A 19,000-nucleotide genomic window follows, 5' to 3' on the forward strand; every position below is an offset into this window, starting at 1 on the left:
CAATGCAGTTTCTTCATCAGAGTAAAACCAACACACTATTAAAACAGGCAGCAGAATCCCATTAAAATTTGATGATTTGATGCAACCTACCATTTTCCCCAAAGTAGTCAAACTATAAACAATCTTATTTATGACCCCGCATTTCTGCTCTAAACTGAACAGAGAGAGTAGTGCTAGACAGAAAGAATCATGTGAGGAATGAGAGAGTGCTCCGGGGACGGAGAGAGAGACAGAGGTTCAGAGGAAGACACCAAGGGATATCGGCACAGGGAAGCCTCAGTGGAAGGTGTGACTGGGAAACTGAGGCTCTGAGGTAAGTGTTCATGCTCAGTGCTCGAACGGGTAGTATAGTTCTTACCTTGATTGAATCAATTGCTCTGTGTAACGAGCTGCTGCACCCAGCCTCCCCTGGGTGACAGGGAGGCCGGCAGCCAATCCAGCCTGTCATGGCCGACCAGAAAACAGGGAAGATGAACAGTGTAATGCATCATAGCTGTGGGCGACCATTGATGTGTAGAAGACTGTATTTATTGACTCATTGACTGCATTGATTGTCTCAATTGATGAAAAGTCCAGAGACAGTAGTAAGACAGCAGACAGACGCACAGAAAGCTATGCAAAAAGGATGACGGTTCTTATTTCATGGAGTGAGACATAAAGTAACATTTATAGAAAAGCAAAAAAGGACTGTAAAACTCTTATAATCTGTGCCATGTATACAAACCTGGATGAAGATGAGCACAAGTGTGTTGAAATGTGATGATGTACATAATGTTTCCTCAACAGGTTGACATATTCCAGTCAGATACATGATACTCTCAAAACAATGTGGGAGTTTTACTGGGTAAACCTGTGCATAATAACATTTTGTCTGAAGCAGATCCTCAATTTGACATTGACAATGATGTTCCAGGTTTACTTAATTAACCCATTTGTCTCTTAATGACAGAAGACTGCGTGGCACCAGATGTTTGTTAACACCCTTCTGTTGGGTCCTCCTCTGTTGTTTTTCACCTCATCGACTTAACAATAACAGGAGAACCCCATTGGCTCGCAAATCTCACTGCAATTTTTTTCCCGTAGTAGTTCTGTCACATTTATCATATAATAGCTCTATATAAAATAGTTTTTAGAATAGTTTTCCTAAATTTATAATATACTTTGTGCACACCTCAAATACTGTTACTTCAGATTACTGGGCATAGGATACTTTGCATGGGTGTGACATTTACAGTAATCCCTTGATGTGTGTGAGAAATACAATTTAGTTTATACACCATATGCCAATTCCAGCTTCACAAATGATGATATACAAAAACTATTTGAAATATATGTACTGTACATTCGTTTAAAACATGTTACCTACGAGTGCAGGTCAACAAAAATATTGATTCTGAGGAAATTAAAGCGATGCTTTGGTAAACTTGGATTGACAAAAAAAGGAATCGTCTCCATTTATAATACATACACGGACAACCTCAAATACGACATGAGTGTCACGTCAAGGGATAATTGTACTGTAAGATTCATTTATTTTCTTTTATCTCTACAGAGTGTTGAAATAAATCATCCAGAATACTTCATGACCTCGGTCATCTGAGTAGTATGACTGTTTCGTACTGTACGCTGGTGTGTGTGGGCGAAAGGGCAACAAACTGCATGAAAAGTAAAAGGAGAAGAAGCAGGCAGAATACACCCTCAGGGCTCAGGAGGTAAGGACACTTAACTTATCGCATGCATGCATCGTCATAGTCGACATGATTCATATATCAGCTCTATGTTTTTAAAACAAAAGGAATACAATCCTCTCCCCTTCACAAATATAAATATAATTTTATGTATAGTATGTACAATAATGTTTTAGTTTTGAGGGAGAGAATAGAAGCATATCGGTAAACTCTTTTTTCCCTATGGATACAGACACCTTCTCAAAGACAGCCATGATTGTTTGACGTACTCAAGCACTCTCTCAGAGGATGAAGCGGTAGGGACAGACAGTGGATGTGTTATTGAGAAAGGCTGGTGGTGTAGCTGTGGCAGTGACGTGGGGTAACCGTCTGTTAGTTCTGAGAGCCCCGAGAGTCACTGCCCTCCTCCAGCTCCCACTCAAAGTTCTGGCCAGTCATTTGGTAGAACATCATGTTAAAGGGTTTGAAGAATTTGTGCAGTCGGCGGATAACGTCCGGGTCAATTTTAGGGTGAGTTCTCCCCTTAGATTTGCCAAGACATCTCGGGGTGCTGCTGTCCTCTGGCTTCTTGAGACAAGGAAATCCCTTCGTTTTGTTGAAGTAAAAGTGTTTATCCGTGACGATCCGCTTGAGTCCCAGAAAGTCCTGCACCTTGCCCATCTCGCCAGCGGGATCAACGATAAGCCTCTCTCCACTGACAAAGTGCATCTGGGCGAGAGGGAAGTACTGCATCCACGTCTCCAAGTGGAGCGCGTAGATCCCTATACGTAGAGCACTCCACGATGCATCTATTAGGCCCAGCGTCCGGTTCTTAAAGGCCAAAACCTCAAAGGTTGGGATCTCAGGTTTTTTGGACAGAGTCTGTGTGTAGTCTGAAATGGCCCTGGTGACAGGGTTGCGGACCACAATGATTAACTTGATGTCCCTGGCCATCGTGTGGATACGTTTTGGGGCGTGGCTAGTCACAAAGTAGCTGGGTGTCTTCTCCATGGTGATTTGTCCCTCCAGCGTCGAAGGCATCAGATCTCTGTGAACACAAAGCAGCAGTTACCTCAGCTCTGTTAATACTGAACTCTCTGCACCTACTGCAACACAAGTGAGGTACTCAAGGACAGGGTACAAGCAAATTTGGTATTTAAGGAGCAATAAATGATTTGAAATTACAAGTGAAAATAACTGTTATTATCACTGGACATTATGTAGCGAGGAGAAACATACAGCTTATTTCATCTGTGGAGTAATATGTGCAAGATAAAAGAAACAGAAGATGTAACGGCAAGTGAGCAAGTATGCTCATTGCCTAATTGGCTCCATCTGTGTTACTCCAGGAGCTGTTTTGGAACTTTAATAATGAGTTCACTGCATATCATTAATACTGCTGGTGCCTGGGGTATTGTTTTGTCATACATTTATTCTGTGTGCTCCACACTGTGTGCCTGCCTTGAGTTCCATTCCTTAGCATTCACTTCCACTTCTGCGTTGTGTGCAACACACTTATTCCTTTTCTTTTTTAAGGTTAGAGGCTGTTCATTGAAGGGAATAGTGATTAATTATACGATTCTTTGTGATAATTTGTAGTAGAACAGAAATGCCCCTGCCTTGAGAGATTTATCTCAGGGATAACAGGAAACCATTTGCCAGTGCCGCAAATGTTATGTTCAACTTTGTCTCTGGGACTAAGTTGGGGGATAAATCAATGTGGAAGCAAATGTAATTCATACATACGAAAGAGAGATTAGTTCCTACAGTTTCACTGTTTTCCTCTATGGATAAGCATTATGTTTACCTCCAGAAAATCAATATTAAATGTTTACATTGTTTTTCATTGCAATCCATGTTCTATTTGTTTAGACATGATTACAGTCTAAATTGGCCACATTAAAAGCTGTGAATGGTATAGCCTTTATATACCTACACCAAATAGAAACATGAAATATAATACAAGTTTATGAACACGGTACTAAATGCTATTGATTTGATGTTTTACAATCTCCTTGCTGTATACAAGTAAGTCTTGGTCATGCTATATTTTCTTTGATTTTGTGAAATCTACATCTCATAATTATTAAATTCCTTCAAAATAAATGATTCCACTTTCACAGACACGGAGAGTACAATGTTTGATCAATTTAGATTGTCATCAGCATAGACCTAATATGGTACAATATAGCCACATCCATTGTTTGCATCCCCGACACATTCTATATGAACTGTTCTCTTTGCAAAGAATCCAATTTACTGGGAGAAACAAATCAAGTGTTATGTATATACATATTGACTCCCCTCACACCAAATGCAGACACTGGCCCTCAAGTCTCACAAGTGGTCTGTTAATGTCATTTCTGTAACAGTATTGCACTCCCGATGGGTAATTTCCCCCTGGATTCTGTTTGGCTCAAGATACTATAGAGGCTGTGGCTATTTCTTAGGCTGTAATGGGATTTAAAACATACCTACAGATTGCATAGTGACTGGAAGGAGTATTAGTTTTCATTACATTCCATCAATGTTCCACACTTCCTCAGTGGGGTAATGAATGGCTAAAGATTGTTTTTCTCCCTTCAAGGTCTTCAGCTGATGGCTATTTAAAATAAAGTCTAAAGCATGTTAGATGGTAGCGAGGGTGTGCCATCACTGTGTATGAGAACTAAAGCACAGAGAGAGGAAACTCAATAAAACACACCACAATGAATCGCCTTGAAACAACCTATGTACGGCACATCCTAAAAAGAACCATAAGCACAAAATAGCACGCCTCAACAGTAACGTGTCATGCCTCTTTGACGCAAACATCCCATTGACAAGACAGATACATTATTCTCAAGGTGACCTCTTCTATATAAAAGTCAGCCACATAATACGCTATTGTCCTAATCAGACTTAATTAAAAAAATATATATGGAGGTTGAACAAGCACGCGATACCTTCATCTCCGATTGAGGTCGAACTGATTGAGAATGAATCCGTCATGGATCGTGTACATCGAAAATGTCAGTGGAACAGAGAGGCGGAACAGAAATCACAATGCTGATAAACAAGCTAATTTTCCTGCATGCGCCAGGCAGATGACTCCTCTGGCCTTGCACTCTGGCGGAACTGAAGTAAACAAGAGCAAAGAGTTAACTCTAATTTCTCTACGCATCAGCTGTTGAGCTCAACTTGGGTCATTCAGGTGGGTAAAGTAAATAAAACACAGAACGCTAAAGAGGCCCGGCGAACCATCTGCTGTTTACTCAGTTAGACCACATAACACATCTCTTAGCATTTACCTCTGTACCATAACGGCAGACCCTCTAATTTATACACTGAGGGCTGGATTCAATCCCTATCGCTGATATTCAGCGATATAGCGCGCTTGAAATGTAAATGTAATATCTGATTGAGCCAGCATATGCGGCGCTTATCGTGAATGCAGTCTCCGCTAATGCGGGAACATTGTCTTTACACGATAATAGGGCTACAACGCGGAACATCGGCAATACGTATTGAATCCAGTCCTATCTAACATAAGTGTAAGGACTTCCCGTTTCCTGAAAGACAGTGCGTCACTCACGTCCTGCTCCTGAAGCATACGGGGATGCAGTGGTTATATGAGTACAGTACATGGTGGTCGTGCTTGTATCAACTTAGACAGGAGAAAAAAAACTGTGTGACTACTACATATTATGACAACAAAGCTGCAGTTCTCAATATGAGAGGGTAGAAAAGGTCATTTCAATAAGTACTTTGAAAGCATGCTGTTCTGAAGTAGCACATTGTAAACAGGAAAAAGGTTGTTTAAAAAAATCATTTTCATTTGCTGCTTTGAAGTTAAAAGCAATTGAATTGCTTCTCCTCATGATTTCTAATATACAGAGGGAAAAAAGAGGAGGATGACAGCACTGATAATTTCTGTCAGGTGTTTCAAACTCATGCAAATGGAATGTCATTTGAATCCTCCAACCAATGGAGAGCTACAGATGTTAGGCCAAGACTCAGACAAACAACTATTATAATATAGTTGCTTCGCCAGGTTGGGTGCCACCAGCTGTGCACTGTGAACTAGGTATAGGTTCACCCCACCGACCATCACAGCTTTAAACCATTTCACATAGAGACAAAATGAATGCTACATTCACACGTCTGGAGCAGTTACAAAACATTCAGGAAATGCATATTTCCTTTCAACACACAGACTACCAACTGTGCCATTTAATGTCCATCTCTTAAACGTCGACTGAGGAAGTATTCTGCTACATTCACTATGAGTGGGCTCTGGAACATGCCCATGCATTTTCCTCAATGAATATGTTTCATTACGCCCTGTCAAAACCATTAAAGAAGAAAATGTTGAGGCATAACGAGTTGGGGAAAATATTCATTTGCATCCCAGACACTAATAAGGCCAAGCTGTTTCTTGGTGTATGGAAAATATTGCTGCTGAGAGGCTTGGTCATTTCTAATAAAACACTGGCACAGTAATAAAAGCTGCTCCAATCTCTCATTTGGCTTCATCGTAGGCACTGGTACTGAATCGAACTCACAAAGCCATGTCATGTCAATGGCATTTGTACAATCCCTGAGCAGTCCACACACTGTGGGTCCTATCCAGGGAGAAAACAACATTTGATTTTTTTCTCGTGAGGAATACTGTAAATGGACTTATTCTGTCTTTGTTAGTGGATGAAGGCATTATTTTGTAGAAGAAAAGCGGGGGCATTTTGCAGCTGTTTTCTGGCACACTTCCATCTCCCAGCTTTGCCATGTTACTTGGTACGTGGTAATGAGCACAACATTGGTGTACAATTTGCTAGTGCGAAAATAGGGAGAGGTGAGTTGAATTAAAACAGAACACAGACTCCCCGCTGTAAATAAGCCCATTATACTGCAGAAGAACAGTGTGCTTCAATGGAAGAGTTAACTAGAGAACTGACAGCTGGTCCTGATCAAAACCTTTTTCCCGCTCTCTTCTTGAGATCCCCTGAAGACCATTCCACTTCCAACAGTGGGGGAGCCAGGCACTTTCTCTACCCACAACAGCAGACTGGCGCGCTGAGATCTGAAGCAATGTTCACATTCTCTTTGGACATAGAACATCATGAAATAAAACAAAGGCAAGGGGGAAAAAACTTTATGGATCCTTGGAATATCATAATAAACTGCATGATTAGGCCATTATTATTATACATTGGCCAGTAAATTAGCCTATTTTCCACAAGATTAAAGCCACAGGAGGAGAATAGGAGCAAACGCATTTCAAGGATTCAGAAGATATTATCGGCAGCTTTCAAGTTCATTTTCTGTGTCACTCTTTTAAGTTCTGTGGCTTAGATCAGAAACCGAAACCGTACTCTGCAGATCCATCCCTAAGAGAAAAATATTTTCAAACATTACTGTTTTTATCAGCACTCAAATACACAGGTCTACAATACTGGGAACATGCCCCTCATTTGAATATATACGTTGTTACTTCTAAATGTTCCTCACTTGTGTTTGTTTATGTGCATTTGGATGAACTGAAGAGAGTGCTTCAGGCTAAACACATACAATTTGCTCACAATAGCCCTTATATTATTCGATTGGTGTTGCAATTACAACAACAAGCAGATGTGATGGCCTGTATTCTGCTTCAGAGCACCACAGTGAATAGACAAGTACAAATTGTCAGTCACCCTCATTGTCTCTCAATGTCATTTATTTACCCTACCCAAACACAGTCAAGAATTTATTGGAATAAAATAAAAGTCCTAACAGTAATTGCTGGTCACACCTGAGTATGTCAGAAGCAAAGAGTAAAATGTGTATCCAGGGCATTTTTGCAGATCTGGTTCAGTTATGCAGAACCAATTAACAATATGACAGATTGAACTTGATAGATTTCCTATCCTGCATGGGAAAAACAGCTAGGGACACTCATCTGGCCACTTAGGAGATTCGGCTGCAGCTGACCATGGATGGAAGAAACTCCACACATCTCTCTCATACTAAGGCCTTTGCATGAGTGACGAGTGAAGGACATCTATTAGTGCGTGGATAAGCATGTGGGCATAAAATATATAAAACTACTTCACATCAGAGAAAGCCCCATATGGCTCACACCACCGTTCGAACAAAGTGACATAAAACCATCCATGGATAACATTCAATATGGGTTACCCATGTTAAGACATTGTCATCAACCCAGAGTGCTGTTTGACAGTACAGTGCACACTGTCATTGTACTATACAGTACATGTTTCACAACAGGATGTTTTAGTTGAATTCTTGATCCAGGAATCATGGAATCAAAAAAGCAAAGACTGAATGTTGATTAATAACTCAAATGGCTTTAGATTTTGAATTTGACATTTTAGTCATTTTACAGTTTGTGCATTAATCTTAAGATACTGTAGCTAGGTAGGACTAGGTCTGTGGCGGTCATTACATTTTGTCAGCCGGTGATTGTCAAGGAAATAACTGCCGGTCTCACGGTCATTGACTGTAATTAACATAAACACATTTAGCATCTCCTGTCTTCCACGCATAGCCTACTGATGCAGATCTTTGGAACATCTACATTTTAAAAAGTCTAATAAATAAATGTAATATAGCCTACACCATCAAAATAAATCCATGATTTAAAGAATCATGATATGAAGAAAATGTTGTATATTTCAGAAGAACAGAATAGCATACTCTGCGTTGTCCTTATGTTAGGTCCTGATCTGGCTGTGCCATATGGCTGTGGGCTACACTAGTTCATTTAGCAGACCAGATTTGCTTAGAATTCTGTGGAATTATTTTCTATTATTTTATTGTATGAAGAATACAATTGAACATAACTGAATAAAATAGAAAGGACATTTTCTCCAAACGATTTGAGGGAGTGCGCACATGCGGCTATTCTGTTTTGAGAGGTTAACAAAGAAACAGGTACTCCTATATGCTCAATTTAGAGTTATTTAGTTGTGATACAAATGTTGGGCTATATGTTTGATTTTTAATACTTTCTAAGGCTGCATGATTCAACTCTAATGATGATTTGAAAAAAGTTGCATGAAAGGCATGAGCTCTACTTTGTTTTTTTTGCACAGGCTGTACACACTTCATCAGTCTCTTGTTCACAATTTAACAAGCACTTGATAATGCCTCGAATTTCCCAGCTGAATCCCCTTTGTGTGGCCATACTCCCCCTAAAAAAATCCATGCCTTTAATTATAATTCCCTTCTCCCCACTGCGTTCTGAACCACCTCTCACATGGCACATGATCGGGTCTTTCTCACAGGCTACAAGTGAAGACAGACACATCTGGGACGCGATTGCGCGCGTCCTTATCCAATTCCGAGACACATATTGAATATATTGGAAGAACTGTCCACATTTACTTTTTGTCAGCCAACAAGATAAGTAGGCCTAACGAACAGCAAAAGCACTAGCCTATGTCAATCTAAAAGTTGACCTATTCTATTCTGCGGGAGAAATAAATATTCCAAACATAGTCCGGGACAGTTGTGGGAAGCGATAGATCCCAAATTAATACAACCACTAGCATAAAAAAAACTATTTTAAGCAATGAGCCTGACGCAACAGATGAGAACATTTAGCTTAAAATGTTGATAAACTATTAGGCTATCACATTATAAGCGCAGCAATGTGCACACGGCAGTAGGCTATAAGCGCAAATGTTCCATTAGCAGGAAAACTTAATTCTTAAAAGTGACCACAAATGCAATTATACATGTTTTGCTTTTATTATAAAGATGCATTTTTATGGTGAAAATTATCTTCCCCAGACTTGAAAATCACGCGCTGCGTATGTATGCCAGTTAGGCTCTACACCCGTTGTAAACCGGACTAATGCGTTTCATTTTAAGATGTTATTTGGCCACTTTAGTTGTGATACAAACCTTATCAAAACATATAGGCTTAAGGGAGAGGCTACATGAGGTGTGCGACTATGATTTTAAAAAGTTGTTAAAAAAAGCATGCATTGTTTGCCTTTAGCTGGGCATCATTCACAAGTGATAATATATAATTGACAAGTGATAGGCTAATATTGTCACCCATCACACTATTCTTGATTTAATCTTGTCTTTACTGCCCCTGAACAGGCAGTTAACCCACTGTTCCTAGGCCGTCATTGAAAATACGTTTTTGTTAACTGACTTGCCTAGTTAAATAAAGGTAAAATAAAAATAAAAAAACATATACTAAATAATATGTGTGATACATTTGTTTTGATTTAGAATGGACCGTTGTCATGCACCTTTCTCGAAACAGGGATAGTGGAAAAAAAATACATGTAATCTATGCACTTAAATAGTGAAAGAGGACGCTTTTCCCGTGGTTCATTTTCATGCCAGCCAGGTAGGCTATATTCCTGTTTTAAAGAGAAGCAATCTGCTTAATATTAGGAAAGTTGAGAAATAAATATAGTAGGCAACATGAGCTCATGGGGCTCTCATGAAGTGTTTGATTTGATTTTCGATTACATTTGCATTGTCAGAGTGATTAGAGGGACAATAGAGTGTGGAGTACCAGGCAGTTAGCACGTTTGGTAGGAAACTAATGTCCATCAACAGAATCAGAGCTTGGAGAAGCCTAATTGCCGTGACTAAATGGTCACATGGAATTTGACTGCCATCATGACTCGTGACTGCCAGTGTGGCGGTAATGAGGTCACCGTAGCAGCCCTAGGTGGGACAACCACATCTCAGTCATAGTAAGTACTTTTTTCATCAATTAAGTATCCATCAGCAAAGTCAGTGATAGTAGGAATAAGTCAAGTGTGAGTGTTAGCTCAGAATAACAATATTTTATTCATAGATTATTTATTTAACTAGGCAAGTCAGTTAAGAACAAATTCTTATTTACAATGATGCCTACCCCAGCCCAGATGACAGTGAACCAATTGTGCACTGCCCTATGGGACTCACAAATACAACTGGTTATGATACAGCCTGGAATTGAACCAGGGTCTGTAGTGATGCCTCTAGCACTTAGATGCAGCACCTTAAACCACTGTTCCACTCGGCAGCCTCTAATAGCTTGTGCAATTCTCCTAGCCAGAACTATATTTGTCCACAGCACTGCACTCCAAACTAGAATTTGGAGTTGGCCAAGACTCAACTCACGCTCTGTGACAGTCAATTTGTTTGTGTAATATGACCGATGTGATATATCCTCTCTCCCACAAACTAAATATCAAACACTTGTTTACTGTTCATAGTGTATGGATTTAATACAAATAATGCTGATGATATCCCTGACAGTATCTGCTCCAAGTTGCAGATAATTCTATAGTTCTAAGTTTTGGATTTGTCATCATCTTCATCATCATACTTAATCATCGGCCTTAATCATCGGCCTTAATCATCGGCCTTAATCATCGGTTTCCAATATACTGTACTGTCTTTCTTTCTTCCTTTTGTATTGTGTTGTAGTGGGTGTTGATGAGTGCTTACAATATAGAGGTCGCATTGCTTTGAATGTAAACCCACCAATAAATCTCCATTCAATTTATTTCTGACTTGTCAATTGTTCCCCCAGTCTTCAAATGAGCTCATGATTCAATGTACTTTCTTTGTCTGTGAGAAAAGAACTGGCCTGCAGGAACCTTCAGACATTTACCATGTTGCTGAGGCATTATTTTTTAAGTTATGAAATCAGGACACGTCAAGTTAGAGAAGCTACTGTAGATTCCTTTCATTCGTGATCAATTTAATTGGAGGTCAGAATTTCACTGCATTTTTGTCAGTTTAACCTGGTTTATCACTAATCTGACTCAATTTGTATAATCACACTCCAAGTATGATATTGAACCTCCAGTTTTCCTCTGGTCTCTTTCTGTTGTCGGTTTATTGATTGCCCCAGGATATGGAGTCATTAATGGAATCACGCACATGGGACAATTCACAATACTCATCCCTTTTTGGTGTCTGGGTGAAATCACACAGAGGTTTGTAGACACAAAAAGGTCACGTAGAGTAAATACCTGTGCAAAGAATGTGGAGATAATTCACTCACCTATCAATCTGCTCCATTAAACCAGCATGTTCAGTTCAATAGAGCTCTGAATGACACTTGAAATATTGAAATCAAATCAAATGAGAATTATGAATAGGGTTTAAGTCAGAGTTGTCTCTTTACTCTATTATAGCATGTCATAAAACATGTAGAAATCCCAGAGTTTTGTATACATCATTTCTAAGTGTGGAATACTATAGCCTTCCCTTCAAAATCTTGAGCTCTTTTCTGCAACTATTTATAAAGTTACTCAGCAAAGGGCTGCCAGCAAGCCTTTAAACATGCAGTCGTCGGTGGTCACTTAGAATGAAAGCTATTTGCTGCAATCTGAAGATGTCAGTATGTGTCCACATTCATTACGGAATTTGAATAATATTTCAAAATCCAATGCCACTCACAGAAGCTCTTCATATGCAGGAGGCACTTCAAAAATATATGTTTGACTAAATTAAATATATGAATGGAAGATATTTGTTTCTTAAACAGTCCTGAGAGGAAGAGGGGTTAACCTTGGTCAGAAGATAATGAGTTTTTATAATGCATTTCTGTTGCAGTGTCAAAACATACATACTTAGACATCTGTATGCACAGCTTAGTTTCCCTGTCACAAAAAGAGCACACCAGGCCTGGGTTTAAGGGGAAAAGCAACATGATTACACCCTGGTGTTTATTCCGGAACATCTGGCTACAAGGAAATAGGCTGCTAAGAACGTTATAATCATGTACAGAAGGCCTAAGCCGCTCAATTAAGGACTAAACTGACCTATCAGTGGAACCTTTGCTAATCCAAATTGTGCTTTAGCTGGCACATATTGCTCAATTCAACCAGTGAGCTGAAAATACTCTGAAATGGTGGACCAGGTTTGTGAACGGCTATAGCCATTTACGCAAATACTTATCCGTTCGATTATCTCTGTACACCAAGACCAGTCTTTTTTCTTTTGATTTACAAATGTTCTTTGATGGCATATACAGTCATTTCCAGAATTATTGGCACCCTTTTAAAGATGAGCAAAAATACTAATACAAATAATACAAATACTGAGCTATATTGTATGCTAACATTTTTTAAATTGTATTATTTTGTACTAATACAATTGCTCAGATGAAAATATTTGGTTTAAAAAAAGCTATATATTTTTCTTTTATAAATGATTGCCACCCCTGTTTTCAATACCTCACCTTGCGAGGATACCGGCACTGAGCCTTTTCCTAAAATGTTTTATGAGATTGGAGAACACATTGGGAGGGATCTTAGACCATTCCTCCAAACATAATCCACTTCCTTTGATATCCTCCCTCTACACTTATGGACTGCTCTCTTCAATTCAAACCACAGGTTTTCAAATGTTTCAAGCCCGGAGACTGAAATGGCCAAAGCAAAATAGGCTTGGGCGGTATACTGCACCATATACTGGGGTATTTGGAAAAAGCCATGGGATGTTTTTTAAAAACTGTCAATGCCGTCAAAACTATTTGACATTTTAATATTTTTGGCTACTTTTTAAGTTAATACCTGCAGTCAACTTGTGCAATACGTTAGGAGATAAAACAGATTGCGTTCTTCATTTTACACTATGAAGCTTACAGTACCTTAGTCCCCCAGAACAGTTGAGCTAGTTGCATGTTTGTTTGTTAATAGAACAGCTGGAGAAAGCAGAAGCTAGTCAGTCCATAGCGTTCTATACAATATCTATCAGCGAGTCTCTGTTGTGCTGCGCATATCAGTTGATGAAGTTACACTTGAATGCAATTCACAACTACATGTTTGCCATAAGCTATCTTATAACGGCTTTCTGCCGTGAGAAGTCTGGGTGAAATATCTGTACAGCTGCCATTTTTTTCCCCTGTGCTTTTTTTCTCCTCCGTTCTTCTCCCCTCTTCTCTGTGTACACATGCTGCTCTTCCTTCAGAAACGGCATGTTTTGTTCATTTGCACAATTTCTCTCATACACTTTCGCTTGTAAATGTCGACACTCATCGAAAATGACATCTGGTAGCGCCTAGCTATATGCTTGTATAACTTTATGAACTGGATTCACCTGTCTTTGCAATTAGTTTATGTTCGCTTTCGCACGTTAGCATTTAGCTAAGAACTCCTATGTGATTTTGCTATTACTTGTGATGATTTTGTTAGCATTGTGGTTAATAGTTGACCCCCAATAGGCTTCATTTTGTGTTTTTTAATGCCACCTTGTGTGTTATCCGGCGGTATTAACGTAAATTCCGGGATAGCAGAAGAACGATATGATGTTATAAAAATCTGAATACTGGCCAAGCCTATTGCAAAATGTTGATTTTGTGGTCAATGAACCATTTCTTAGTGGATTTTGATTTGTGCCTGGGGTTATTGTCTTGCTGGAAGATCCACTTGTGGCCAAGTGTCACCCTCCTGGTAGAGGCAACCAAATTTTGGGCTAAAATGTTCTGGTACTGGATAAAGTGAATGAAGCCGGTTCCCTTAACAAGGGCCACAGGACAAGTGGAAGCAAAATAGCCCCACAACATCAAAGATCCACCACCTTGTTTTACAGTAAGTATGGGGTTCCTTTCTGCTTATGCATCCTTATTTCGATGCCAAACCCAACACTGGTGTGCGTGGCCAAAGAGCTCTATTTTCATGTCATCTGAACATAGCACTGGTTCCAATCCAAGTGCCAATGCCATTTAGCAAACTCCAGGTGTTAAAATTTGTTGGATGACATGAAAATAAAGCTCTTAGGCCACGCATATCAGTGGTGGGGTTTGGCGTCGAAATGAGGATGCAATGCCCTATTATAAACTGCGTTCATTCATATAGACAATATTGCCGTAGTCAATAATGGGAATGAATGTTGACTGAATGATTTGTTTTCAGCTATTTAAAAGAAAGACAACTTGTTCCTATAGAAGAGTTCTATAGGAATTCCTATAGTTTAATTCGTAATTTCTTAACTAAGTCATCAACATGCTTTATTGAAAGATAGTGTCACGTCTACTCCTGCTCCCCCTCTCTGGCACGCATTGTCGCAAGTTTACTTATTACTACCTGCACCTGCACCCCATGAGACTCACCTGGACTCCATCACTTTTATGATTACCTCCCCTATATCTGTCACACCCTTTGGTTCTTTCCCCAAGGCAGTATTAGTTGTTTCTCATGTCCAGACGCTGCTCTTGTTTTGTTCCATGTTTTTTGTATTATTAAATTCACCCCCTGTACTTGCTTCCTGACTCTCAGCGTCTGTGTTACAGATAGATTTTCGACAATCCAGATTCCCAGGTATTTACAGTATATGCGGGGACACAATCAATGAGGGCACCATACAAAGGGATTTGGAAAAGAAGTATCAAGTATTGAAATGAAAACAAAGATTCACTGGAAGTTAACAAAATTTACATCGAGCCAGTTAGGGGCTGAGAGAAGGGCGGTCACTCGATTGATTGGCTGACTAGGGTAAATTAAACCACCATTTCTTTCAAATAAAAAGCGGGCGATATCAAATGCTGATTAAAAGCATCACTTATCAAGTTTTTCTCAGTAATGATGCCCAAGTGTGACACAACTTGCTTAGGCAGGGAAAGAGAGGAATTTCCATGCTTCAGTACATTAACTGTTTTCCAAAATGTTGATGGATCACCAGGAAAGTCGGAGATAGAACGTAGAAAGTAGCTTGATTTAGCTTTCTTGATTGAGGAAGTGCCTCTATTCCTCAATTGCCCAAAACTCGGACAATCAGCTACAGAGTTTGTTTTTCTAGCGTGCGCACTGATTTCTCATCATAACAAGATCTGAAAGTTCTATATAGAAACAAGGAGACAAAAACAGTGAGAAAAGAGTGTTACTTGTTAAACAAAATGTGTTTCTCTGAACTGTATTAGTATAAGATAATAGAATTTAACCAAAAAAATGAACATACAATACAGCACAGTATTTGTATTATTTATTTTATACAGTCTATATCAAGGGTGCCAGTATTTCTGGACCTGACTGTATCTATGAAATTTAGCATGCTATCATTTGGACATTTCATAGTTCTTCCACAGCTGTGGTATAGTTACATCACACACGGGTGTATTGAGCGACAGACCTTTCACAGGCACGATCGTAGAGTAAGTGAAGCACAGGAAATACATGCTTATATAAGAACGACAACTATGTTTACTTACATCTGGTTAGTGTGGGGATTGTTTTTCCTGGTAATGTCTGACAAAATGGTTTGAAATGGGTTTAAAATCATTCAATATGTATGGGCAGATGTGTTGTTGTACTGAGTTCTGGCCTGTCTTCAGGGAATAGTCTTATTACCATTTCTCTATGTGGGTCGGTTTATGCAAGCCTGGCTCTTTATGGATGGGTTGATGCAGTGTTCAGTTTGAGTGCATTTGAGTGAACATGCCACTGGCTACTTGAATTTTCTGTTGATATAATATAATTAATTGCAATCTGATCTCACAAAAACACCTGAGAACAACTTAATCTCAAAAGATTGCTTCTAAAGGAATCCCCATAGTGTGCCCTGTTTCTGATCCAGAATCTCTAAGGGAGGGACCCTTGTTCAACAACATAAGGGCAAGAGGGTTAACAACACTGTCAAAATAAATAACTCAAGAGAAAAAAATGCTATGGCCAGAAAACTTGATTGAATGTCTCTCTCTACGCTGGACAGGGTTCACGTAACACAAAGAGTGTTTTTTTCATTCTATGTTATATTTTCACGTACAGTGCCTAGTGAAGGTCTTCACACTTTGACATAATGTTATGGGTATGCTTGTCACCGGCAGAGACTGCGGAGTTTATCAGGATCAAAATAAATATGAAAGGAGCAAAGCCTAGATAAAAAGTGAGAGGATAACCCGCACCACTCTTCAGAAAACATTACCTTGGGATAGAGTAAACATTTTTAGCGGGACAACTACACACAATGTAATGCCAAAGACACACTAGAATGTCTTTCCAAGAGGTGTTGAGTGTTCCTGAGTGGTCTAGTCTCAGTCCTGACTTAAATTGTCTTGAAAATTAGAGACAAGGTTTGAATATTGCTATCCATCAATGACTCCAAACAGAATTTACTGAGCCTGAGCAATTTTGCCAAAAACAATTGATATATGTTGCCCTATGAGTTGTGCAAAGTTTGTAGAATCTTATTCAAAATTATTCACAGCTGTAATGGCATCCAAAGGTGCTTCGACCAAGTAATTACAGTGCATTCGGGAAGTATTCAGACCAATTTACTTTTTCCACATTTTGCTACATTACAGCCTTATTCTAAAATTGATTAAATTCATGTTTTTCCTCATCAATCTACACACAATACGCCATAATGACAGATCAAAACAGGTTTTAGAAATGGTTGCAAAATTATAAAAATAAAAAACTGAAATACCTTACTTACATTCAGACCCTTTGATATGAGACTCGAAATTTAGCTCAGGTGCATCCTATTTCCATTGATCATCCTTGAGATGTTTCTCCAACTTGATTGGAGAAAATCTGTGGTAATTTTAATTGATTAGATATGATTTGGAAAGGCACACACCTGTCTATATAAGATCCCACAGTTGACAGTGCATGTCAGAGCAAAAACCAAGCCATGAGTTCGAAGGAATTGTTCGTAGAGCTCAGAGACAGCACTGTGTCGAGGCACAGATCTGGGGAAGGGTACCAAAATATTTCTGTAGCATTGAAGTTCCTCAAGAACACTGTGGCCTCCATCATTCTTAAATGGAAGAAGTTTGGAACCACCAAGCCTCTTCCTAGAGCTGGCCACCTGGCCAAACTGAACTATCTGGGGAGAAGGGCCTTGGTCAGGGAGGTGACCAAGAACTTGATGGTTACTCTGACAGAGCTCCAGAGTTCCTCTGTGGAGGTGGGAGAACGTTCCAGAAGGACAACCATCTCTGCAGCACTCCACCAATTTGTCATTTATGGCAGAGTGGCCAGACGGAAGCAACTCCTCGGTAAAATGCACATGACAGCCTGCTTGGAGTTTGCCAAAATGCACCTAAAGGACTTTCAGACCATGAGAAACAAGATTCTCTGGTCTGATGAAACCAAGATTGAACTCTTTGGACTGAATGCCAAGCGTCACGTCTGGAGGAAACCTGGCACAATCCCTACAGTGAAGCATGGTGGTGGTGGCATCATGTTGTGGGGATGTTTTTCAGCGGCAGGGACTGGGATACTAGTCAGGATCGAGGGAAAGATGAACAGAGCAAAGTACAGTGAGATCCTTGATGGAAGCCTGCTCCAGGGCGCTCAGGACCTCAGACCGGGGCGAAGGTTCACCTTCCAAAAGAACAACGACCCTAAGCACACAGCCAATACAATATAGGAGTGGCTTCGGGACAAGTCTATGAATGTCCTTGAGTGGCCCAGCCAGAACCCGGACTTGAACCCGATCGAACATCTCTGGAGAGACCTGAAAATAGCTGTGCAGCGACGCTCCCCAACCTGACAGAGCTTGAGAGGATATGCAGAGAAGAATGGGTGAAACTCCCCAAATAAAGGTGTGCCAAGCTTGTAGCGTCATACCCAAGAAGACTCGAGGCTGTAATCGCTGCAAGGGTTTAACAAAGTACTGAGTAAACGGTCTGTTTTTCAGTTTTTATTTATTTACACATTTGCAGAAATTTCTAAAAACCTGTTTTTGCTTTGTCATTATGAGGTATTGTGTGTAGATTGATGAGGGTGGGAAATTATTTAATCCATTTTAGAATAAGGTTGTAAGGTAACAAAATGTGGAAAAAGTCAAGGGGTCTGAATACTTTCCCAATGCGCTGTATTATTGGGTGTGAAGACATACACAATCAAGACATCATTATTTAAATAAATAATCATAACTTTTATACTTTTAAAATGTGGAGTTGGTTGTGTAGATATATATGAAAACCCTCAATATAATCCCTTTTTAGATTTAATTTTAAGGCAGTAAAATATGAAGAATCTGCAAGGGCTGTGTAGACTTTCACCAGGCACTGTATATTTTATGATTCTCAGGATCAAAGCCTAGCATCTGCAATCCAATTGAACTGTGCCCAAGTACCCCACTTGCAACCATCTTATAAAGAGAATCTTAGACAATATTCCACATTGGTAGAGCACTCAGTGCAGATTGTTGTTGAAGTTCAGCATTATGTCTCCCCAACAGAAAGCTGAGCCAACTCAATATAAAACCATTCTTTATCTTTGGGAAAAGGGACAGGGAACATGTCAGTTGTGAAATGGCCATCCCAAGTCATTGAGCAGACTCACTGGCTTGCAATGCTAAAGATGGGGGGAGATACGTTTGTTATCCTGGAATAGATCTCAGTGCATCCCTCTGAGGCCAGCTTTGAGCCAATGAGC

At 39.7% G+C, this 19,000-nt stretch overlaps 1 protein-coding gene across 1 annotated transcript in view; it reads right to left on the reverse strand.

Annotated features, from left to right (window-relative positions):
- Positions 1–1,507: 1,507 nt before the first annotated feature.
- LOC112226050 (heparan sulfate glucosamine 3-O-sulfotransferase 4-like) overlaps positions 1,508–19,000 on the reverse strand; it is a 90,328-nt gene continuing 72,835 nt past the window's right edge. Inside the window, exon 2 of the mRNA XM_024390255.1 lies at positions 1,508–2,715. Coding sequence (XP_024246023.1) covers positions 2,061–2,715 — 655 coding nt within the window. The 3' untranslated portion in view covers positions 1,508–2,060. The remainder of the gene's footprint in view (positions 2,716–19,000) is intronic.

The sequence above is a fragment of the Oncorhynchus tshawytscha genome, linkage group LG27 (assembly GCF_018296145.1).
Source record: "Oncorhynchus tshawytscha isolate Ot180627B linkage group LG27, Otsh_v2.0, whole genome shotgun sequence".
NCBI lineage: Eukaryota > Metazoa > Chordata > Actinopteri > Salmoniformes > Salmonidae > Oncorhynchus > Oncorhynchus tshawytscha.